The sequence below is a fragment of the Canis lupus genome, chromosome 2, assembly GCF_048164855.1.
Source record: "Canis lupus baileyi chromosome 2, mCanLup2.hap1, whole genome shotgun sequence".
In the NCBI taxonomy this organism is placed as follows: Eukaryota; Metazoa; Chordata; class Mammalia; order Carnivora; family Canidae; genus Canis; species Canis lupus.
In genome coordinates this window covers 16,714,498-16,740,733 of record NC_132839.1, presented here as the reverse complement: position 1 = coordinate 16,740,733, position 26,236 = coordinate 16,714,498, and the positions used below count along the sequence as shown (strand labels likewise).

General features: G+C 36.7%; 1 protein-coding gene across 12 annotated transcripts in view; it reads right to left on the bottom strand.

Moving 5' to 3' along the window:
* ARB2A (ARB2 cotranscriptional regulator A) overlaps positions 1–26,236 on the bottom strand; it is a 413,754-nt gene that overhangs the window by 52,093 nt on the left and 335,425 nt on the right. Inside the window, exon 11 of one of the 12 annotated variants that reach the window (XM_072791357.1) lies at positions 18,948–22,379. The exons of the other annotated variants lie outside the window; for them this stretch is intronic. Coding sequence (XP_072647458.1) covers positions 22,336–22,379 — 44 coding nt within the window. The 3' untranslated portion in view covers positions 18,948–22,335. Of the gene's footprint in view, positions 1–18,947; positions 22,380–26,236 lie in introns of those variants that run through there. 12 annotated transcript variants of the gene reach the window in all.

The following is a 26,236-nucleotide window of genomic DNA, read 5'->3' as shown; positions in this document are numbered from 1 at the left end:
CAAATAAATAAAAGCGGCAGAAATAGATACATCAGCTCTACCCTTCTGACACACATTATACGACCTACATAATAAAAGTAGACTGAAGGCATCATATCATTTTGGGATTTATTAATGCATTTCTTAATGTTTTTTATACACACACATACACACACCCCTTATAAATTCATTTTAGCTGTACACCTAGAGGGTTGATATAATGTGGTAAAAAAAACCAAACAACCAACGCTAAACCTTTGTTTGCCTCCTTTAATAGTGAAGATAATAATGAATGCTTGGTAAGCAATTTTATTTTAAAGAAAACCAACTGAGTCACAGAGGACAGATATTGCAGTTTCTATAACTATCCAATTTCTGCATAGTGCCTAGAAGCGGCTAGACATTCTAGCCAACAGCATTTTACATCTACCTGGATTAATAGGATATGTTACTAAGATATTATCCCTGCTTCACAACAACTTGGACAACATCCAAGTTTGAAGAAATGAAAACATGAGGTAGAAGAAAAAGGAGATAGGCTGGAGCCAGAAACACTGATGGCAGAAACATCAAGATACCAGGTCCAACTTCAAGAAAACACAAACCAATTTTTCTTAGTTAGAATGTGAGCCAAAACAAACAGGGGGCAGGTACATGGAGTCTTATTACTATAGAAGCACCTTCCATGTTACAGTTCACTTTACGCAGAAAACTGCAAATAAATAATGATAAGACATCACAGCGTGTCTGATAATCTCTGACAACAATTCTAACACTGTCATTGTAGCCACTGGAGAAACCTGCACACACTGAGCCCTGACCCACCGAACCTTTTATCTGCCTGTGTACTCTCCACAGGCCAAGCAAATAAAGGCCAAATGATCATTTACACATGAATCAACTTTCTTTGCAGCACAGGCACCAAGAGACGTTTCTTTTCTCTGTTACTGAGAGAAAGGCAGCCAGGTCTAAGCTTGTCTCACTAGAAATCATACAAGTGAAACAGTGATTTGCGGGAAGATGGCAGATCTGCAAAGGGAAGCTGTTCTGAATGCGTGATAAAAATGGCAGCCACAGAGGACTGGATGAATATTTAGTTTGAAAACAGGCCTGACAGTAACAATGAGTCTTTATCCTATTCAAAGTAGGGAGTGTCATACAAACTGAAATGGAGATACAATCCTGATAGAAGATTACATAAGATACCTGGGTGGATATCCTTAAAGACTTCAACCTTCATTTCAATAAATGTACACTCATGGGTCTTTTGCATCTAGATCTTATTCAGAGTCCATCTAGTTATTTCATGTGAGTGACATGTAGATGGTATGTTGCCCGCTTTGTTGATGAGAAATAAACCAGTCAGGATGATTAAAAAAAAGCCTGTTCCTTAAAAACAGGGTACACATTTTATACCACGGAACTTGTAAAGGGGGGAAAAAAGTATTTTTCTTCAACCCAGACCCCTTGGTGCTTAGGTCAACTTTTACAAATTCACTAAACATCAAAATGTTTAGTGTTACATTAAATGTTAAATGTTACAATATCAAAATATTGCTATAGCCTTTCTTATAGGAACATAATAATGAACAATACTTGTCCTGGCTCATTTAACATGGGGATGGAGATTTATTATTAAATTTGTGTTAATAGGCCATTCCAAAGATGATTATATAATCTTCTAACAAATGACAGGTACTAACGAAATCAATACAACTCATTTTTATTCCCTTATTACCACTTCTATAGCTTTGTGTTTGCTACATGCCATCTGTGCCCTGGGATGCTTACCTTCTGACTCAACAATTTCTATCCCTGATTTTCTACAAATTTGGTTTACAACTCATGTTCAGGAATCTTTAGCTTAAAGTTCAGTTTTAGTGCGGTGCTTCGATTCAGAAGACCATCAGTAGATGCTGCGATGTATGTGGACTCTCAATACACAGTGACAGGCTAAAATCTTTTTTTTTTTTGATAGGCTAAAATCTTAAAAAGTAAATTTTATTCATGAGTTGTAAATATAAGAAATGTATAATTTGTGGCTAATAAAAAGAAATATTGAAGTTTTATTCCTGTAGAGTGCAGAAATGGATCTGTAAACCCCATGCCACAATCCATACTCTTAAGACAATGCCAAAAATAATAAGTGTTACAGGATTAAGTCATATCAGTTCCTGGTGATGAGCTGCATATTTCAAAAATCCTGGCAGTGAGTAGGTGTTTTTTTTTTTTTTTTAGGTTTTTTATATTACTTGTTTCTCTCTACCTTTTATGGTGTTTTTTTTTGTTTGTTTTTTTGTTTTTTTTTGTTTTTCCCAAACCCTTTCAACTGCTTCCCTTACCTCCTTTCTCCTTGAGGTTGAAACCCTCTTTTGCCCCACCTCTCTTTTCAATTGCCTATTCATTTCTCTACAGTCTGGCTGTTTAGTAGTTTTTGAAGTCAAAATTAGCCTTTTCCTTAGAGTGAAAGCTCTTAATGGGTAAGAATCATACCTACCAGTTTTACATATCTACAACCTCTTCCAGAGTCTAAGATAGCATTGGCCATCAGGATATTTTTGAGAACTCTCAATAAAATGGGTTCTCCAACATAACAAAGGACATACAGGACAAGCCCACAGATATTATCAAAATCAATGGTGATACGCTGAAATCTTTTCCTGTAAGATCTGAACAAGACAAGGATGCCCATTCTTGACATTTTAGTCAACAATGTACTGGAAGTACCAGATTAACTAAGCAAGAAAAAAGACATAAGTCATCCGAATTACAAATTAATTTGTTTCTATTTTCAGATGACATGATTATATACATAGAAAACCCTAAAGACTCCACCGAAAAACCACTAAACTAAATACGGAATGCAGTAAAGTTGCAGGATACAAAATCAATACACAAATATCAGTTGTGTTTCTATAAACTAACCACAAATTATCAAGAAGAGAAATTTAAAGAACAATCTCATTTATAATAGCATCAAAAGGAATAAAATACTTAGGAATAAATTTAACCAGAAGGTGAAAGATCTATACAGTAAAAATTATGAGGTATGACGAAAGAAACTGAAGACACAAATAAATGAAAAAATATTGTGTTCATGAATTAGAAGAATTTCTATTGTAAAAGGGTCCACACTACCCAAAGCAATTGACAGATTTAATATAATTCCTTTTATATTGAAATTTTATAAAAATTTCAATGGCATTTTCCACAGATTTAAAAGAAACAATCCTAAATGTTGTATGGAACCAAAAAGAATGAAAAGCCCATACAAAGTTGTAGGCATCACACTTCCTGATTTTGAAGTATATTACAAACCTATCATCATCAAAACAGTAAGGTACTGGCCTAAGAAAAGACACACAGATCAGTGGAACGGAATAGAAAGCCCACAAATAAGCTCATGCATATATGTCAACTGATTTTTGACAAAAGAGCCATGAATATACAATGGTGAAAGAATAGTCTTCAATAAATGGTGGTGGAAAGAGTGTAAACCATTATCTCAAAAAGTTATCTGTAATCCCAGGATCACTGCAACATTTTCACAACAGCCAAGGCATAGAAACTACTGAAGTGTCCAGAAACAGGTAAATATATCAAGGAAATGTCATACATATACAATGTGACAGTATTCAGCCTCAGAAAAGAAGGATCATGCCACCTGTGACAATATGGATGAACCTGGAGGGTATTACACTAAGTGAAATAAGCTAGTCGGAGAAAAACAAACTGCATGGTATCACTTACATGTGGAATCTAAAAAAAAAGAAAGAAAGAAAGAAAGAAAGAAAGAAAGAAAGAAAGAAAGAAAGAAAGAAAGAGGTTGAGTTGCCAGAGGCTGGGGGAGTAGGTAGGTAGGAAATAGAGGGAGGATTTGGTAAAAGAATACCACATAAAAAAACAACAAAAAGCCTCTTGAGAGGTGCCTACTGTTGAGGGCTCTTCAGGATATAGTTTTGAACGTCAAATCACAATTTATCTAATAATACTCATTCTTAAATAGCCAATGCAAAGGTAAATTCATAAAAATAGCTCTTGGACATGTAAAGGCAAATTTCATGACCACTAGACATGACAACCTGAAATATCACTTTTGGTGACCTCAAAGACATAAAGTTTGGATGTAGGAGGAGCAAAGAAATTCAGAATGTTCATGACTGTATACTTAATTTTATGAAATCTCTGATGAACAATCTCAGGTACTAAATTTCTCTTTATATTGTTTTTTCACAAGGAGATTTATTTTTGCCTTTTTTTTTTTTTGGTTAGGAAAAAATTACTCTAATTTGAAAAGTGACACAAAGACATTGTGCTGACTTGATGTTATTTTATTTGTGAGGCATAAAGGACTATGAACTATAAATGCAAAACAAGTGCATCTCCCTGTACATAGGGATAACAAAAGACCAGGGATAGGATGTTGGATGACAGAAACTTTTAAAAAAGCAACATGGGGGAAGAAAGCAGGAGCTTCCCAAAGTACAAAACAAAGCCAGACAGAAAAGAATGTGTAAATTTGAATCAATTTAATTCAATGTATTTAAGGTGCTATATAATAGTTTGTGGGATTTTTTTTTGTTGTTTGTTTTTCTGAGTTTTAGAAACAGAGGACAGCATTAGCATATAAACCTAGGGATATTCCCCAACTTCATTATGTATTTTGTTCTTTGGCATCATTACATTTAGTAAGACCGTCGTCTTATCAAAGTCTTCCCTCCTTGTCTTATCATTCATCCTGTTCCCTCCTTATTGATCATCAGACGATGAAAGAGACAATGGATAGCTTTACTAGTGTCAATATATAACGCAGACATTGCATCTACTCAATCTACCAGGTCTGTCGATCTGCCATGGGGGAAACTGGACTGGTCTATAATTTGATGCTCACAAAAGCCAGCTGATAATTGCAGAGAAATTTGTGATCCTCAAATGTTTCAATAATGATTTCGGATAATACTGGTACTTTCTGAAGTATCTAAAATAACTTGATGGGACTATAACTCCGAAAGTCATCCTAATTTGCATCTTGGAAGTAGAGCACCAAATCTGTGCTTTCCTGCTTCTGGTTTTCCTTATTGCTGCTGTGCTAGCAACATAAAAAAAATGAAACGAAAAACCACTCTGCCAAAGTGAGTAGCTTTGCTCCTTAGAGCTGTGAACGCATGAACAAAATATCAAGCACACACAAAGAGTTACCTTTTAAAAAGGTCAATAAGCTCAACAATTGAAGGATATAGTTTCCAGACAATTATACCATAACACTAAAATGGTAAAACTATGGTCATGGAAGCGGGAAGAACTATTTAGAACCTGGGAACATCTCTTCTTCATACTTGACTGCCAAAAGGTCTGAGAAACTCTTTTTTTCCAAGTCTGAATGGGGCTGACTAGAAAAAACCTTGTTTTGGCAAAGGGTTATTTAGTCATTGGGAAAAGAAGGCATATAACAGAGTTTCTACATTTATAAGGCAACATTAAGCTGTGAATTCTTTAAAATGTTATTAAAATTCTCTAACAGAGAAATCAAAGGAAAGAGAACTTGCTTCTGACTTTATGTGTTCATTGTTGGAGCCACTGAAACACTGCCCATCAGGGCAGCGCACAGCGGATCTGAATCCCTTGCGTGACATCTGCATTGGTTAGAAGCGACTAAGTTGGAGGCCGTACACGGCCCGCGTTAGTCAGTGATGAGTTTTATAGATCCTTCTAGTCAAATACCTTCTAGTTCATGTTACAAGTCTCATGCGCTGGTGAAAGAAAAAATTTAAAGTCATGCATTTGCTGTTTTTCTCTCTTGCCATGAAATCTCTCTCTGATCTCTAGAATATTTCCTAAAATAAGTGTTCGAAGATAAAAACAGAGCATGGTTCAATGTCAGAATTTTACCTGCATTTTTCCTTCCCAAACCTATTCCTCTCAGTAAATCACACTGCCCAGATGTTTAAGCTGAAAATCTAGGAATCACCCTTCATCCTTCCCATCCTCTCACTTCCCGTATCTATAGGATTAAGGCACGTTGGGCACTTCTTCCTATCTCTACTGCTACCATCATTCAAGCCACTAATCTCCTGCCTAGGCTACTGCAAGAGCTTCCAAAGTAAGCAGCTGCTTACAGTCCTGCTACACTACCAACCCATTTGCTCTCTACAAATTAGATCCTCTCTCTCTCCAACTTGAGAACCTCCAGTGGCATCCTGCTACACTCAGAATAAAAAAGAAATTCAGACTCTAGGTCTACAAGTTCCTGAAAAATCTGGCCCTTGCCTTTATCCCCTCCTTGCTCTACATGCTGCAGCAACACTCGCCTTCTTCCTGTCCCTTTCTGTTTCCTTGGTCTGTGCGGAGTAAATCTGTGGATCTTCAAGGCTGATGTAAATTAAGCAGCCTTTTTGAGGGTCCAGGAAATATACCTAGCATAATTCAGGGCCACACACCATGTCTGATAGTTTCATTTAGAAATGCCCTCAATGTCAAGTATAGGAAGAACCCCAGATTATTTTAAATCCCACAAAATGAATATCCACACAGGAATTATGTGAAGTACTATTTCATTCATTATTTGTTGTCTTTGATTATATATAATGAGTAATGTGAGATTATAAACATAATAGGTCTTACATATTTTTCTAAATGGGTAAAAATCATGAGTTTAGGAAGGGACAGATTTCTCAAGGACTACAGGCTTCTGTTTATATGTAAGAACGAAATTGTGATTAACTTCACAATGCTTAGAAGTTCCACATTACTTTTTTTTTTAATTTTGAGGAATCTTTTTTTTTTTAAGATTTATTTATTCATGATAGACAGAGAGAGAAAGAGAGAGAGAGGCAGAGACACAGGCAGAGGGAGAAGCAGGCTCCATGCAGGGAGCCTGATGCGGAACTCGATCCCAGGTCTCCAGTATCACGCCCTGGGCCAAAGGCAGACGCTAAACCGCTGAGCCACCCAGGGATCCCTCCACATTACTTTCATTTACTGTCGTATTATCTAAAATAATTGTACTAGGGACACCTGAGGGGCTCAGTGGTTGAGTGTCTGCCTTCGGCTCAGGGCATGATCGGGTTCTGGGATCGAGTCCCACAACAGGCTCACCACAGGGAGCCTGCTTCTCCCTCTGCCCATGTCTCTGCCTCTCTCTCCCTGTGTTTCTCATGAATAAATAAATAAAATCTTAAAAAAAAAGGAAAAAATAAAATAATTGTACTAATGTTTTTTCTTACTTGAGGTTTTGTAAAAGTGCTTTACAAGAGGAAAATGATTTTCTTTTGGTTCCTCACAGGAGCATCCTGAATGCCACTGTTTGAAGACTTTCATTGTGATACACAAAACGCTGACACTGATTATACATTTGAAAATGATGAATTGTTTTACTCATTAGTATGGGAAGCATTATAAACCCTTAAAACCAGACATTTTGCATGGATTTCATCTGACAGGACACTGGTAATTTCAAGCCCTCCAGAATCTCGAAGAAGCCAAATTAGTCTAAGAAAATAAATATGGACTGTCATCATTATTGTTATGTCAATCGTTATGGAGTAATAATTGTCACTAATGATTTTACTATTAGTTCTGTAGTCAACTAAATTAAAATATGGAATATAAAGAATCATAATAGAGAAATAGAAACCCCAGTATTAGTTTTTTGTCAAGAATAAAGATAAAAATTCAAATGTAAAAAAAAAATTTGGATTATAAAGTAAACCAAAGTAGAATTACAATGTTAATTGAGAATCCATTCTGAATGGCAAATAATAAGAGCTTCTCTCCTTGAAAGGACTCATCTCCTTAAAAACCTTTATGTGTAATTGAAGTCATCCCCAAATTTGATTAATAAAAAGTAGGATTTACAACTCTAATCAGAAGCTGAAAATACAATCAGACTTTGTATAGTATTAAGAAATAAAGCAAAATTTGTTTTATAGAAACAATTTTTGGAAATGTGGCAGGTGTTTCTTTCCAGAACTTTTTAGGTGACTGCAATTTTTCAAACAAGATGATACTGAGTAAGAGACTAAAGCTGAGGAAAATACCTATTTATTTATTTAAGATTTATTTATCTTAGAAAGAGAGTGAGAGCGAGAGAGCACACATGAGTGGGAGGGGCAGAGGGAAGCTGGACAATGGGGCTCAATCTCCCAACTCTAAGATCCTGACCTGAGCTAAAACCAAGAATTGGACTGAGCCACCTAGAGACCTCCAAAAAATACTTCTTTAATGTATGGACTCTCTTAAAATTTTTAGATTTAGTGTTTGGTAGCTGAGACCAGGAGTCATTTAAACTTCAATTTTAAATGGGAGGAAAGAAAAGAACTATCTTGGAAAAGAATCAAGGTGTAAGGTAGTACGAAGAAAAATAGAAATGTTAGAGATATAATTAAGCTCAAGATTTCAATGGAAAGATCTGGTAAGCACACAGGCACAGTAGGAAACAATGGCTAAGGAGACAGTAATTCTGAGGAAGAGTCAAGGGAGTCTTGCTCAGAATCAGTTTATTTTACTTCCCTTCCACAGGTGGGTCTAAGTCATGTGGAGAATTACCTCTAAATCTTAAATGAATATTTTATTATGTAGCTATCAATTGTTGGTCTTCTAAATAACACAGTATGTTTATATGTGAAAAATCAGTTGTTCCATTCTCTTCCTGGTTCTGGCTTGGGCATGATAATGTTCACTACTTTTAAAATAATGGGAAAAGAACAATAGGCACGAAAGAGTCAACTGCATTTTTAGGCAGTGGTTTCAGAAAAAGGAGTGACAAAAACATTGTATGCATCACTGATATTCTAGTGCATAGAGAGCATTTCTTAAGATGATGAGGAAAAGAAGAAAAAACAAGGATACTGGGTAAGGAATACTTTAAAACACAATGACCACAAAATTTAGCACAGAACTAAACTGCGCTTAAATTTGAAGAAAAGAGAATTTTAAAATCTCCTTATTTATATTTAAACTAGGATTGCAAGCACGATCTGGGCATTAGCTTTTATTCATCTTTAAATAATTAAGAAAACTATAGAAAATAAAAATCCTATTTGACTCTCTTAATCACATTACCAGAAGCAGCTTATTCTTTGACTATGGAAGTTATCCTTAGTCTTTTTCATTTCTACTAGGTCTGTCATTTTAGCCACTGCAGAAACCAAACCAAATCAAAGCACAATTCATTTCGTTCACTAATACCAATACACATGAAACATATTTGTCTCTAGATACTGAAATGTAAGACTTTTCTAGTATAACCTTATAAAGAAAAGGTTTCCAAAAATTAAAAGATTATCTTTCATTTTTTCTTGTGCCATTAAGTTTTTCTACTTTATGATCTGGGTGTACACAGCCAGTAGAACTACATTTTAAGTGTGAGGGAGTTTTAAAGAAAATATATTAATATGGAATGTTTTTAAGTAGGACTGTTCTCTGACACTGATGGTTTTGTTTTGGGATATAGAATATAAAACCATTTCCTCAAGATATTTTGTGTTCAGCATAAAATATTTAAAATGTCTCATTTCCAAGAGATCTGGTGGGAGTTCATGACAGATGTGTTATTTCTTTCTTTTTTTTTTAACAGCATTATTTTGTCTAATTAGCACTGATGATTTACCCATGGCAGTATGAACTTATTGAGAGGAAAGAAAAGTAGACCAGCTTCTTTGGAGAAAAGAACAGACTGGGTAAGATGGAAGAGAGGCACTTTTTTTTTTTTTTTAAGGTATTTTGCAGCAAATGCCCACAAACAGCCCACAGAGAGTTCATTTATTTATGCACCACCATATGATCAATCTGATTGTCTTTAGTCTCAAGTAGAGAAAGCCCCGGTACAAAGCATTCTCCAGGTGTTAGTTTAGGTTTGTCATTATTTCCTATTTATAGACTCTGTCTAGTAAAGGAAGACAAATTACTGTAAGTGGGGGTAAATGTGATTAAATGAGTCCTCTGAAGATAAGAGGGTACATGGACAAGGGTCATTAACACAAGTGACCTCCCTTTGCCCAGACCATATTTTTACTGTGTGGATTTGAAAGGGGGGGGGGGACACAGAGCAAGAATAATTTCTACTCCATATAGCCAAAGAAAAAGATATCCTTTTATCCTAATGAGCATTTTCATACTTTTGGCAGCATTTTAATAACCCACTGATAGGGCCAAAATAGTCTCAGAATACACTGAGAACAATACTGGCGAAATCATTCTTCCCAAAGAGACTAATCGGGAATACTGAAGAAATGTAGTTACAATCAGACAAGATATAAGGGCTAGGATGTAAATCAGCAGATACTGAGATCTTCTGATCAAATGAAAAGTTTCAATTTGTAAAGTTTCAATGAAAACATCTACACTCTTTCTTCAACCTGATTGTAGCCCCATATGGCAAGGTCAGCCCTTTCAGTGAACAAACAGCTCAGTCGCCTCCAGTGTAGCTGTTATCTTCCTCAACAAGGGGAGACATTTGGCACAGCCTAAAGCTGGGGCATGAACCCTGGCTAAGCTTAAGACATTTATCTGACAGCATCAGCTGACACTCCACAAACACATTTGCTCTCCACGACCTCAGAGCATTCGTGATTAATCAAAAATGTATCTTGGATCTTGAGAACAAGCTACAACCAGGCACACACAAAAAAGAATATGCTCTCGATCTCGCTTATCGACTCAAGAGGTATATTGAATTTAGAAATAGCAAATAGAATAAAATGATCAATATGTTCTCACTTGTCCAGGGAAGAGCAAACTTTATCCCTCAAGCAAAAGACATTGATCATGTAAATGTTTCAGAACTGCTTTCAAACTGAAGAATGTAAAATGCACATGGCTTACTGAGGGTGGGGAAGGAGGCCCGACCAAAGATGAGCTTGGGCTTCGACTTAAAAAAAAAAAAAAAAAAAAAAAAAATCTATAGCTTAACGACAGAAAATTTATGTTTGCACGTAGTGTGTTTTACTTTTAAAAACCTGTGTGTTCCACTTGAAATCTGTTTTGGTAACATGTTGCCAAGTGTTCTTAACAAAACATTATAAAAGAGACTTTAAGACTTAATGAAGGAACATTATTTGTGCAGAGAAAACTCCCTGTCTCAATTTAAATGAGACATGGTTATAACATATCCCCTATGCACTATTTGCAATTTATAATTTATGTCTCTTGGTTCAAACTCACTCTTTTCTGCAGTCATCTGCTAAGTAATATGATTAGCATGTGAATACTGTAATATTCTGCTTCCCAACACAGTATAAATTAGTATATTTTTATTTTCCTTTATATTTTTCACTTTTAATAACAATACTGAACTCTAATTAAAGCAAAGGGAAACTGAAGTCATACGCCCCACCCTTGATAATACAAAAATGATTATTATTAAAAAAAATCTCTACAATTGAACTTATTAAATCCCATTTTTGCCTGGTTACCCACTGGTTAGGTTACAGTTGTTCACGATCCTACGGCAGATCGTTCCACTAAAGAAAAACTACATGTCCTGGTCCCTGTTGGCATGGCGAGCAAACTTTCATAGCATGTGCTCCCTCTATAAAATGGTGGTACTAATTAGAAGATATAAACTCATGCTGAGACATGATATGAATCGGCTTTATGCATCTAGTGAGCTCACAGCAGTACTAGATTTATACTGTTGTTGCCTTAAACTAACACTAAACAGAAAATTCAACTTCTAAATTTGTACCATAAGAAAGCAAAAGTGATTTGAGTTGAAAAAACAAAACCTCAGCCCCTCATTTTAGGTTTCACTTCGAAAATGTTTCCTGTGCACTTCGAGGTTGCCCAGCACTTCTCTCCCATATGTTTACCTAACTTAAATTCTTCAGACATGAATTGCAAGTACCAGATAGCACAGCTGTATGTTTTGACATCCATGGTGAAAATGAGCAGAAAATCTAACTGTTCCATATCAAGAAGTATTTTTACTAGTGCTAATGTGCCTTAAATACCTTGTTCCACAGATGAGTGGCCTGGCACCTGCTGCATGAGAAATAGCCAATTACTGTTCAGTGTCTCTAATTTTCTGATTCAATTAGCATGCTTCAGAGCTTTCCAGTTTAATTGCAAACTACTTCACAGTTAGCTCTCTGATTAATCATTGCCCATCTGCAAGCCATCGGAAAACTTAGTGGAACAAATTTGTGTACTTTGGAATGCTGGGAGCTTAGCAAATCAAACTTGTTTTGGTATATAAAGCTTTAATTTTGTTTGCCCTTTTCAGCTGCACTTGTAAGAAGCTCTGTACTGATTAAACAGGAAGTCCGGACAATAATATGCTACATTATGCATATAATTACTGTAAATACAACCGAGATTGTAGAAACATCATTTAAGGTTAGGCACTAACATGAATGGAGAAGGAGGTCAAGAAAACACATTTGGAATCAATTTCTTTCCATTATGACCAAATGTAAGTATCAAGGAAAAAAAAAAAAGCTGTGTGACACACAGTGATGTCATTACAGCACCTGTTCCCCTGAAGGCATTTTAAATTCTGGCTTTTCATGTATTCATAAAATCTTTCTTGTTATTTAATTAGTAGAGTACTAAGTTTTATAAGCTTTGTTTACAAAACATATATTAGGGATTTTAAAGCAAACTGGCATCACATTGTTTATGCTTCATTTTCCAAGCTTTCTTGCTGGTCCACTGAACGTATGAATGATAGTGTCAGAAAACAAAACTGTTTTAATCGAGCTTTGAGTGGAATTTAGATTATTTCTTAACCCACAATCATGATTTCTTCATTTCTGAACAATGAAACATGAATGCATATTTTGTGCGCTCCTATGAACAAATACCACGGGGAGGATTCCGCAGGAAAGCAACTCTAAGAAACGAACTTTCCAACTCTCAGTTGCTCTGCTTCACATTTTTCACAACTTGAAGTTATTCTAATATAATTTTGTAAAGCATCCAAATATGGATACTATCTAAAAGCTTGTATTTCCAAGACCAAATTGTAAGCCCAGGAGGGCAGGGACTGTGTATCCAGATCCCGCTGTAGCTCAGGGCACCCGGGAGGGCCTGTACATCCTTGGTGCTCAATTAAAAATGGAAGCAGAATGACTTCTGAACTGTCCACGTCACGTCGCAGCGTCAGCTTGGACACTGCGTTCTCCTATAACCTCAAGAGGATGCAGTCATGCCATCTCATTAAGATGTTGACAAGCAGCGACACTTTATAAATATTTGGCTGAGAGAATAATACAGAGAGAAGACTGCTTTGCTAACTGGGATGTCCCGTAACGACTTGCTGTTAACAACAAAGAACAAGAAGCAGAATCTTCCCCATCTTTCGCGAAGATCCTGAACACGTTATGGAAAGCTGAAAGCTAAAACCCAACTGATAACCCTAAAAATAGCATTAACAAGGGGGGGAAGAATGGTTTCTGGAAATTGCACAAGACAAAAAAGTTCACTGGAAAACCTTTTATGGGTAGAGCCAGTCAGGGTGGAGTGACTTTCTGATTCTGTTCACAGGAGACACATATCCCGCGAGCCCCGTGGTAGTTCCTCTTCTTGTGCCTCCACTTCAGGCCTCTCTGAACGTCCCAGGCCCGATGCAGGAAATGCTGAGAAGGCGTAATCTGATCGGAGCAGTTCAGGCAAGTGAGCAGGGCGCTGCCACACTGTGCTGCCCGGAGCCAGGGGGGGGCTCGGCTGGAATCCCCACGAAGATCAAATTACAAAATAATCAAGCTTTGCTTTGCCAGCCGGGCACGAGAGGCTACTGTGAGGTCATGACATAAATCGGGGACTAGCATGGGCAAAACTGGGCAGTTGAAAATAACATTTTTTGGGGGGGGGTACACACTTACAGCATGGTTCTCTGTGGAAAATAAACTGTTAATGATGTTCAGTTTTTTAATTCGGGAAAGGGCAAATGGCTCTCCCCACACAAGCTCCCACCAATTGAGCCTTATGTTTAGAGATAAGCAATTAAACGCCACACATCAAAGAGAAACAAAGAGCTGTCCAAAATGGATGTTCGCCAAGAAGAGACCAAACTGGGCCTTGTTCCCTGTCCTGGGGTTTTCATTCCTACCTCTACCTCGTACCTACTGTGTAGCCGAATGTCACTGTGTATCAGAGAGTAATGATGAAACAACTGAGTGGATAATGAATGAAAATGATTGCAAAGCACACTGAAAATGCTTAAAGGGCCCAAAGATGATTTGAGAGGGTAGCACATCTTGGGCCAAGAGAGCCATTTCCGAAAAGAATCTGTTTATACAAGAAGAGCAGAATATTCTTCGGGAAGCTGGCTGATACGCGGCTGCTCTGTTATGGCACCAAATCCCAGGCCATGGTATTTTACAGAGAAGTGTTAACTTATGTATATGGTTCCCCAAATTGAACCCGCTATAGAAATAACATTTTAGTTTCTGAGAAGTTTCGACACGATTGTCTGTGTCATACTGTGTTTTCATATTTTTGAGAAACAACAAAACTACAGAGCGCAGTTAATCTTTGAAAAGAAGAAAAATATAATAATCAGGAAGGCAGGACAATAGCAGGACTTCTAGGGAACTATCGTTTGCTAAACTGGCTGGGGCAACCACAAGCAAGGTGGGTAGGAACTATCTCAAAGACAACAAACAAACAAGCAAAAACTTAAATGCCATGTAATCTAGGCTCTTTGGTAAACGAGTGTAGCAGGCATACCAGCCAATCAATGGCAAAGCATTTTGTAAATATTTCCAGCAGGGCCTTCAAAGAAACACTTTCAGATGGTTGAATGAAACTGAGGGCCATGTGTTGGTTTTTCACTTGTACCCTTGCTGCACAGATGAGTTATCATGAGTGATGCCTTCTTAGCCATAAAAGCAATATCCTATTTGCACACTACAAATTCAAAGAGTGTTCTTAACTTTTAAAAGGCAAAAGAGAAGTGACTTAAAGTTCACAAGAATATTTTAAAAATGAAAATAAAGGCAAAAAGTAGTTGCTTTTACATGGGGAATCTTACAAGATACATGAAATTTAACATCTACTGTACTTTAAGCCTATATCTTATTGATAATTTAAAATTATAATTAGTGTTCTTGGGACCGAATGCTACACAGAAAACTAAATATGCACATATGTATGAGATGTGAGATGCTGCTGCAAGAGAGAAATACCCTATTTTTAAAGCAAAAAAAAAAAAATCCTAGTGAAGTCTATCCTTTCATTTATATGTCTCATGTAAATTACACATAATTTTAAATCTTCAACACGTTGAAAATGTCCAGGTCTCATGGCACTTCTCCTTTATTATCTTCTGTTTCACTTGGCTATGGCCATGAGGATTCACTAGAGATATTTAGGGATTAAAAATGACATACTTTGAATTAAACCAAAAAATGACCACTAGAAAAAAATTAATTTTTATTTATATAATCTGGTAAAAAATATATAATTTTTCTACTCTAAAGGCATTTTCTTATGCAGTAACACCACAAAAATAGCTTAAGTTTAAAATAGTGGATTTCCCATATGGTTAGTCCACAGCAAGATAAAGTTGTAAATGAGGGGACTATGTGAAGAAAACATAAAAAAGCCTTAAGGGCACATACAAAAAATGTGATATTGCATGATTTACATACACAATTTTATTTCCCAAAATTCAAAGAGAAAAGCTTAATATGTCATAATTTAAATTGTATTTCACATCAAGTATTCCTGATTACGTATTTAACTCTAAGATGCATAACTCAATTTAGAGCATAATGTGGGAGAGGAGTTAGTAAGAATCTAACCTTTTGAATTTCTTGACTTTTTTGGGCTTGTGGTAATGTTGTATTTATAGAGATTCTACACTTTCAAATTTAAGTCTTGAAATGTCAGAAAAAATCCCAAAGCTGAGATCTCACAGAAGGTGATTTTTAACAGTCCTTAAAAGTAAAGACTTTATGATCTTCTGACAACTGGAGCTTTCACATTTTAAGATTTAAAATTTTCAGTCCTAATATTACATAAGCACACACATTGGTACACTTTTAAAGATTCCATGATCTTTGATAAACCTTGAAAGAAGAGGAAAATCAGAAAATAGAAAAAGTTATGAAATTCAGGAATATTATAGAAGTACAAGTATAAAGTAGTAAATACTTAAAAGGTCTTCTGTATTTAAATGCAGTCCTTTATAAGACTACATTTCCGCTGAAAAAGAAATCACAACATCCAGTTAATTTTTTATTCTTTATAGTAATAAAAAATGGAGATCTCCTGATATTTTTGAGCTGCATCTTTTTTTTTAAAGATTTATTTATTTATTTATGAGAGAGAGAGAGAGAGAGAGAGAAAGAGAGAGAGAGAGAGAGGCAGAGACACAGGAGGAGGGAGAAGCAGGTTCCATGCCAGGAGCCCGACGTGGGACTTGATCCTGGGACTCCAGGATCCTGCCCTGGGCCAAAGACAGGCGCTAAACTGCTGAGCCACCCAGGGATTCCCCTTGAGCTGCATCCTAAATGAGGAAAATAGAGGCCCCGAGGAGCTAAATGACTTGATCAAGATCATACTGCTAGTTAGTATTAGAGTTCTATTTGGAATATACCAGGTCTCTCATTTCCAAGTTTTTTTTTTTTTTTTTTACCACTCCCATAGCTAATATTTTATACATAATTCTTGGAATTCATTAATTTTCAATATATCCTGCTACCATTTTTGTGGCCACATGTAAGTCGCAAACTACTTTTCTCATCACTTTTAATTTTCAGCAAGTATTTTTCCACCACCTGCTGTGAGCCAGCTACACAAAATTACAAGGATGATAAGACATGGGTTAATCCTATTTTTTGGTATTTTTTTATTTAGCTGGGGAGAGAGGACTGGCATACAGATATTAAGGTAATATCTAATTTGACTAGAAAGGCATCAAAGTCAAATGTGACATTTAGTTTCTAATTACCAGGATTAAAGATAGGGTCTAGACTAACTGATGCCAAAGTTCCTTTCTAAAAATTATCTGAATTTCATTTTTTCCCTCTACTTTTATTATTTCTTAGATGGACTTCTTAATAAGTAGGTATCTGTGAAGACCAAAATTTCTAAATATTGAAAATGATTTCAGTGGAACACAGTGTTATGTTTATGAATAGATATGTAATGAATGAAGCCTTTTATGGGCAAATAAGTTTGTGAAATAATCGGTTTCTTTGGTACAGGCCTTTAATGTGTTAATGTGCATTGTAATTCCAAGAGGAAAATTTAATATGCAACATTTCCTTTTTTTCATTAAGAAAAAAAAAAATCCCTCCCAAAGGAGCTGTTATTACTATCTCTGTATCTCACAATTAGTATTCCAAGAAGCAAAGTTTGGGTAACACTATCCTTGGACTCCTGTGATATCCTCTTAACTGGTCTTCCCCAACAACGCATCTTACATATGCACTGGCTAGTTAATCCTTCTAAAGTGTTGCCATCATCATATTTCCCTGTTTAAAAGCTTTTAGTGAGGACGCCTGGGTGGCTCAGTGGTTGAGCATCTGCCTTTGGCTCAGGTCTCCATGGGGGTGGGGGGGTGGGGGGGTGGGGGGAAGGGTCCTGGGATATAGTCCCATATCAGGCTCCCCGTAGGTAGCCTGCTTCTCCCTCTGCCTATGTCTCTGCCTCTCTCTGTGTCTCTCATGAATAAATAAATAAAATCTTTAAAAAATTAAAAAAAAAAAAAGCTTTCAGGGACTCTTCGTGGCCTACAAATTTAAGTTCAAACTCTTTAGATCTTCTAAATGTTGCTTGTTACATTCCACTTCAACTTTATATCTCACAATTTCCTTGAACAAACTCCAGCCAAAATATCACTGGATTTACCAAGCTCTTTCTGTCTTGGATCCCACTACTTTTCTTTGCCTAGAATGCCTTCCTCTCTTCACAAAATTATCAATAACTTCTCTAACAAAATCCAGTTCAGGATTTATTGTCTCCATAAATGAAGACAGTATCCAACCTCTCACCTTGTTATCGGAATTGCTTTTTATAAAACTGTCATGATCTCTTTTTATTGGTATTTATCATTTATATGTTTATTTTATGTCTCTTTTGGCTACATTGGGTAAGTTCACCGAGGCCAGGCATAGGCCGTACATGCCAGAATTGAGCACATTCTCTCGTACTTAATATCATTTACAATGATGGTAATGGTGAGATTATTTGTGACAAAGTGAAAAACCACAGAAAAGAGAAGGACCTAACCAGGGGCCTGAATGTTCATTTACAAACTACATATGTAGTGGTTTACAGAAATATTAACCACATTTTCCAAATGTCAAATCATTACTGCTCATGCAAGAGTTTTCAATTTTGACTGTTGACATATCCTAAATGTATAATTGAAGTATTTATTAAATATTAAAACCCTACCTAATATTAAAACTCTAGTCTTTTTAAATTTAAATACTCTTAAATAGCTTTGGCTTACTACTTATAAAGGAATAGTTTAATTTCCAAAATGATTTCTACCCCAATGAAGAAATTTTAAATAAGAAGGGTGATCAGTAACAAATATTTTAAAAGGTCATCAATTGTAATTAATATATTAATTAGATAAAACTCCAAACTACTTAACAGTGTCTTAACTTTAGACTACAGTGAAACTTTTTTTCAAATATTCTTCACAATTTATTTGGTCCTGCTCAATGAAAAAATGAATGCTGCACAGTAATATTTGGCATTCAATTATAAATTATTCTTTTTTTTTTAAAGATTTATTTATTTATTCATGAGAGAGAGACACACACATACAGGAAGAGAGAGACGCAGTCTCCTCACAGGGAGCTGGACGTGGGACTCGATCCTGGGTCTCTAGGATCACACCCCAGGCTGAAGGCGGCACTAAACCACTGAACCACTGGGGCTGCCCCAATTATAAATTATTCTGAAATTTGGGTTAAATTTTTTTTTTTTTAATTTTTTTAATTTGGGTTAAATTTAATGTCAAGTGACACAAGACCTTAGGGACTTTTCACCTCATGAAAGTTTGTGTTTTTATTTTATTTTATTTTATTTTATTTTATTTTATTATTTTATTTTATTTGTAAAGATTTTATTTGACAGAAAGAGAGGAAGAAAGAGCATGTAAGCACAAATGGGAGCTGCAGGCGGAGGGGAGGGAGAAGCAGGCTCCCAGCTGAGTAGGAAGCCTGATGCAGGGCTTGATCGCAGGATCCCAGGACCCCAGGGTCATGACCTGAGCCAAAGCAGATGCTTAACCTACTGAGCCACCCAGGTACTCACATTTATGTTTTTAGATATAAATGTTCCCATTTTAGTTACTGAAACAGCTCTTGAAAAAGTTTTGATCGAGCAAAGAGTATTTTTAAAAGTAAGATATACAGGTTTAACCAGGATTAGAATGAACTATTCGAGTATAAAAATAACATTGCCCTTCCTGAATGTATGAATGTACAGTATTTATTAACACATTGCACTATATTCAATAGTTTTTGTAATTCTTATAAATGTCATTATGCTTATTGCTTGTGTTAGTGTGTGTCTACTTTCTTCCTTCTTTAAAAAACACTTATTAAGGAATTTGGAAGATACAAGTCACGACAGCAAATGATCCCAAATGGTCCCTTCATCACCATGCCCCAGGCCTAGGACGACACCTGGCACATAACAGATGACAAATATTTGTTAAGTAAATTGCTAGAATATAAGCTCCATGAGGAAAAGGAATAGATATCTAATAGTTTATTAATTAAAAATCTGGCCCTTGGATTCAGATATGTAGTGTTTGAATTCTAGTTGCACTATTTATTAGCTCTGAGACCTCCCTAAACCTGCTTCCTCACCTGCAAAATGGAAATAGTAAAAGAATCTGCCTCCTACAGTTATTGTGAGGATTAATTCACATAAATACTTGCACACAGGGAGCACTCCATACACGTTAGCTGCTATTATCATCATCAACATCATCATTACCTTCTTCATTTGTCTCATTCGCCACTTATCTCCTGTTCCAAGCATGTAGCATATGCTCAGTAAATATTTGTTAAATGAAGAAATGGATCAATGAAATGCAGCTAAATCTGCACATACAAATAGGCCTGACTACCCTTAGTACACTTTTAGGCAAGATGCAGACAAATAGCAGTGAAAAAAAAAAAAGTGACTCTACAAGTTCAGGTGACTGGATTAATTACTACTCTTACTTGAACCAGCTGTTGGGAGATCTAGTGACAAAGTCCCAGCCATTCTCTGGTCTTTATAGAATAGGTGTTCTAGAATAGAATAGGTGTTCCTGTTTGAACTTCTTGTAATACCTAGCACAGAGGTTTGTTTCATTTATACTAAACGAAACCCCCAAATCCTATTTAGCAACCAACTCACATAAGGTAAAATTTGAAAACAAATGAACATAGATTATAGAATGGGTAGATGTTAGAATTCTCGTAATTTTTAACTACATTATCTTAACAAATCCAGTTTGCAGCATTTATATTTCTTGCAGTGTTGCTATACATTGAAGTGTCATGGTGAGAATCATTACTTCCACACTTTCTAACTTAAAACTAAAGTAAAAATTGTGTAAATAGCAACTAAAAGTTATATTTCTGTGTACCACCTACCTCATCCTGAGTGGACAAAATAAGTCTCAGATTCTGTGGCTTTGATATACTTATTTTGTCAATGACATAAATCATTCTAGATTTTGTATTCATAATATTTCACATCAGAAATGTCTTATATTAAATAGTACTGAAAGGTTTCTAATTTATTTTGAACTTCACTATGGAATGGTGCTATCAGATTACAGAGCAGCCTTGTTATATTTAGGGCTTTTATTAGTTCTTTTTTATTATAAAAATGAGTATAAACTTCAGCAGCAAAGAGTTTAGTTTTTTTTTTTTAATTATTAAGACAAGAATAACAGACAATATTTTAACTGGATGAAGAGAAGAAGGAAAGGAGACCTACACAGCCGTTAATCTTAAATTCTTCTATCTGTGTGCATCTGTTGCATAAATATTTTGTTTCCACTGTATTTTCCAGATTGAATATAAAATTTAAAAAACTTATAAAATATCCATAAACCTTTATCCTCTTCCTCATACTATTTCCCGCAAATGTACTGAAGAAAGACCTGTAGACTAACCAGGAGTACTTGTTAAAAATGCAGATTCTTGACCCTCACCCAGATTCAGAGAAAGCAAGGGTGCCAAGGTGAGAGGAAAGAAAACTAACAGGTATTCCTTCTCTTACCTAAAATCTAAAAACTTCCTCCTAGTTGCTTCTTTCCTTGTCTCTTTTTATACTTTAGGCTTGAAAATGGGGCTCTAATTGCTTCTCAGATGCATTCCTATTCCTCTTGGGGATTCTAGAAAGCTCATGCTTAAACAACTTGGTCATTTTTATACTGGATCAGAATTGTTGAAATTCCAGACCTAAAATTTGAAACGAATACTAAGCAAACCCCAATTTTATTTTATTATTTTTAACTTTTAAAAATATTTTATTTATTTGAGAGAGAGCGTGGGGGAAGGGCAGAGGCAGAGCAGACTTCCTGCTGACGTGGGGTGGTACATGATTCCAGGACCCCGATATCACGACCTGAGCTGAAGTCAGATGCTTAACTGACTGAGCCACCCAAGTGCCCCAACAAACATCAATTTTGAAACACATGTAAATCATCTCCCTCTGATATAATAATTACTATAATGGACTATTGATATATGTTAGGCACTGAGCTAATAAGGGCTTTACATTCTTGATCAGTTGCTTCTCCATACCCAAAACCCCTGAAACAAGAATACTTCCCCAGAAGCAAGAAGGGCAGAAAGGGCAGATGGCTTGATTCTGACTTTGATACTGATTTTCAATAAACGGACTTTTTATTTTTTAGCAACTGAATTGCTAAAGGAATAGGAAGACTCCCAAAGGTGTTGGTGAGAAAAGACCCACATGTTCAAAGGATGATTTTCTTCACTGTACTCTCACCTAACTTCACTCAAGCTGGGAGACGCTAACATGGACACGAATAACCTATCCAATACTCTGACCTCACCATTCCTTGATCTTCAATAACCTCCTCTACTCTACTTCAACTAACCATTCTTAATATTTAGCTCTGGTCATCACATCACTTTTCTGATCTAACAGTTTAGATATCATCCTCTGACTCAGAGCATTTCCTCTGGCTTTCATTTTTCTGGTTTTTCACTTCATTCTTTGGTGGTAGCTCTTCAAGGGTCTTCCTGCACAGCCACCAAATGCTGTGCTTTTCACTGAACACGTCCTCGTAAGGTGACTTCATCAGTCCTATCACTTGCACATCACTTGAGCTTCAGTCAATATATTTAATATCTTACTGTTCATTTGTGCTTGGAATCTTATAGGTATCACAAACTCAGCATATCAAAATCGAACTCATCACTCCCCCAACAGACATGCTTCTCTTCTGGTCTTCATTTTTTCTGTTGATGATAGAACATCCATATAATTGCCCAAACCAAAAACCTGGCCGTCACCCTTGATGCTTTCTATCTTACAACCCATCAATTCAGGTCCTGCTGACTTTTCTCATATCAAAATATTTTCTCCATCTCCACTGCCCTCATCCAGGTCATTATAACCTAACTAGTCTTGCTTTAGTCTTGTCATCTCTAATACATTCTCCTTATCACAGCTAGAATATTCACTGAAAATGCAAACGGAATCATATTATATACCCTTTTTAAGAACCTTCTTTCCAAGTTCTTTTTAATTTTTTAATTTATTTATGATAGTCACACAGAGAGAGAGAGAGAGAGAGGCAGAGACATAGGCAGAGGGAGAAGCAGGCTCCATGCACCGGGAGCCCGACGTGGGATTCGATCCCGGGTCTCCAGGATTGCGCCCTGGGCCAAAGGCAGGTGCTAAACCGCTGTGCCACCCAGGGATCCCTCCAAGTTCTTTTACGAGGTTGTGGAGGCTCTCTGTAATTTCACTCCTGCTTATCTTTCCAGCCTGATATCTTTTTATGTACTACTCTACTGTCCACCAATATTGGGTTTTCTTCAGTCTTCAAGTTTCCCATATATTCTCTTGCCTTTGTCTCTGCCTAGAACCTGGGAAACTACCTTCTGTTCCTCCACCCTTTCCCCCTACATATAACCCTACCCTCCCCAACCAGAAATGGCTAACCCTTACATTTTTCAGGCCTTAGCTTAAGAGCAGAGACTGTATTTGTTGTTTTAGAGTTGTATCCAGGGACACCTGGGTGGCTCAGTGGTTGGGCATCTGCCTTTGGCTGAGAGCATGATCCCGTGGTCCCCGGATCGAATCTCACATTGGTCTCCCTGAATGGATCCTGCTTCTCCTTCTGCTTCTGTCTCTTCCTCTCTCTGTGTGTGTCTCTCATGAATAAATAAATAGAATCTTTAAAAAAAATAGAGTTGTATCCTTGGCACTTAGAACAGAATCTGGCACAGGGCAGTGCACAGTGCTTGAACATAAGTGAATGAGTATTGTGTCAAAAGCCAGGGCACTGTGTGCCTTATGCTAGCATTGTAAAAGGGGCGATGATTGAAAGTTTTCCTGTTACAGACTAGACTAGGCCAATTGGTTCCCCAGATTGCTAAGACACAGCATTTTCCTAGAGGTCTGCTCACAAAATTAAAAAATAAAGCTATTTATTTGGCGTCAAGTTAGTCCATAGACTCACCCTCTGCTCTTTCCCTGTCAACCCAGCAAAAATGGGTCAGAAAAGTAGGTATCTGGTAGATACCCAAAATTACGTCCAAAAAGCAAGGAAAAATCCTTCCCTAGGAACTTGTTTTCTCCTCTTGGACTTGTATGGGTTAATGGTATACCAATTATCCACCTTACAAAAGTAGGAAGCACTCATCTCTCTTTCTCAACTCTCCTACCTAAGAGGCAACTTGTACTCTGTTGCTGGGCAATCCATTCCTTCCTCCTACATCTTCACCACTCTGGTGTAATCCTCATCACATACCCCTGAATTTACTCCTAACTAGTCTCTTCTTGTTTAATTTCTTTTCCTCTAGTGTATCCTCATACCACCATGCCCACATTGGAGTGTTATGTGTGAGTTCTATATCTTTTATAGGCCAAGATCAATCTGATCATGCTAGTCCCAAACTTAAAAACTTCTGATGGCTCCCCATTACCCCAAAAGGATAAAATCCAAGCTACTTCTTAGCAGAAAGCCCAGTATCTTCGGACCTCATTTCCTATAACACTTCATCCCACTGGCTCTTGTGCTCAGCCATACTAAGTTCCTGCCATTCCCCGAACCTGTCACACTGTTCTGTATTCTGTACCTGCACATATGACCTTATTTTTCTGCATAGAATGCCCTATTTTTTTTTCAAGTCATTACTTCTGGAAATAGTTCAAATTTTACTTCCTAGGAAAACCATCTCTAAACACTCAAGATAAGCAGGTGACTCCCTCACCATGCATTCATAGAACTTTGTTATGTTTTTCTAGTATAACACTTATCTCATTGCTCTGTAATAATTTATATACATGTGGTTTGGAGACTGCTAACTGTTCATGAAAACCACTGCTTAAACAATTGTAACCAAGTACATAAATGCTCAATACATTACATCTCCCAACCTTCTTGCAGTTAGGTGTGGTCATTTGACTGAGTGTGGGGTTGATTGGTGTCATCTCTGGCCAGTTCCTTAAGGAACCCCTCTTCCTGTGATCCAGAATAGTGATGAACATGCAACCAAGCTGTGACCAGGGAGGTAAAAATACTGCCTGGGTGACAGCAGAGAAACAGAATGGAAAAGACCTAGTCCCCGAACAAAGTTGTATGGGGCAGAGCCATGTGCCCAACTGGAACGCCCACATTGGAGTGCTATGTGTGAAATAAATAAACTTCTTATCTTTTATATACCTGTGGTCATTTTGTTAGAGCAGTTTAGCTTCACCTTAGCCAATATAGGCCTTTTTCTCCTCTTGGTTGGTTTGTACCTTAAGAGTAGAAGCTGGTATATGCTTCTTTGTGCCACTTGTGATGAGCATTCAGTACTTAAATGAATACTAGCTGGATAAACCTTGCAGATAAAATGGTCCCTTGTCTATGCCTTGTGGAAGGACCAGAGGCAAAGGGGTAAGGAGAACAGTACAGCGTGAGAAATGTTTCATCTATTATCAAGTCTAGCTACCTATGGAGACATTTAGGTCTACTGATAAAGGATCTGAGGAACCTTAAAGAAATGAAACCAGGAAAAGAGATCTAGAATCTGAAATCAGAATTGAATGAAACATTGGTAACTTCTCTGAAAGGAAGGGAGTTAATGAGTACCATCAACTTCATTAGAAACATCATTTAGTAATACCTGCACCTACTGGATACGGGTCTATTTTCTCCCTGATGATCCAGCTTTATTGTTTTACCGAGTGTGGTAGCTAGTTCCCAAAGACAGACACTTTCTCTCCCCAACTCCTGTCCGTCCCCATCATAAGTCATGCTTCATGGTATTAATGCCTTTGAATAGCTTCTTCCACCTGAATGTAGGTTAGCCTTATGACTTTCTTTGTGAACAAGAAATGGGCATTAGATATGAAAGATATTTCTCCAAAGAAGACAAACGACAAAGAGACACATGAAAAAATGTTCTACTTCACTCATCATCAGGAAAATACAAATCAAAACCACAACGAGATACCACTTTACATCAGTTAGAATGGTTAAAAATAACAAGACAGGAATCAAATGTTGGCGAGGATGTGGAAAAGGGGGAACCCTTTTACACTGCTGGTGGGGATGCAAGCTGGTACAGCCACTCTGGAAAACTGTGGAGGTTCCTCAAGAAGTTAAAAATACAGTTACCCTATGACCTTTCAATTGCACTACTGGGTATTTACCCCAAAGATAAAGATGTAGTGAAATGATAGGACCTGCACCCCAATGTTCACAGCAGCATTGTCCACAATGTCCACAGCTAAACTGTAGAAGGAACCAAGATGTCCTTTGATAGATAAATGGGTAAAGGAGATGTGGTGTATATATATAATGGAATATTACTGAGCCATCAGAAAGGATGGATACTGACCATTTACATAGATGTGGCTGGAACTGCAGGCTATTATGCTAAGTGAAATAAGTCAATCAGAGAAAGACAATTATCATATGGTTTCACTTACATGCAGAATAGAAGAAATAGTGCAAAGGACCATAAGGGAAGGAGGGGAAAGTGAATGGGGAAAAATCAGACAGGAAGACAAACTATGAGAGAATCTATTTTTTTTTAAGATTTTATTTATTTATTTATTTATTTATTTATTCATTCATTCATTCATTCATTCATTCATT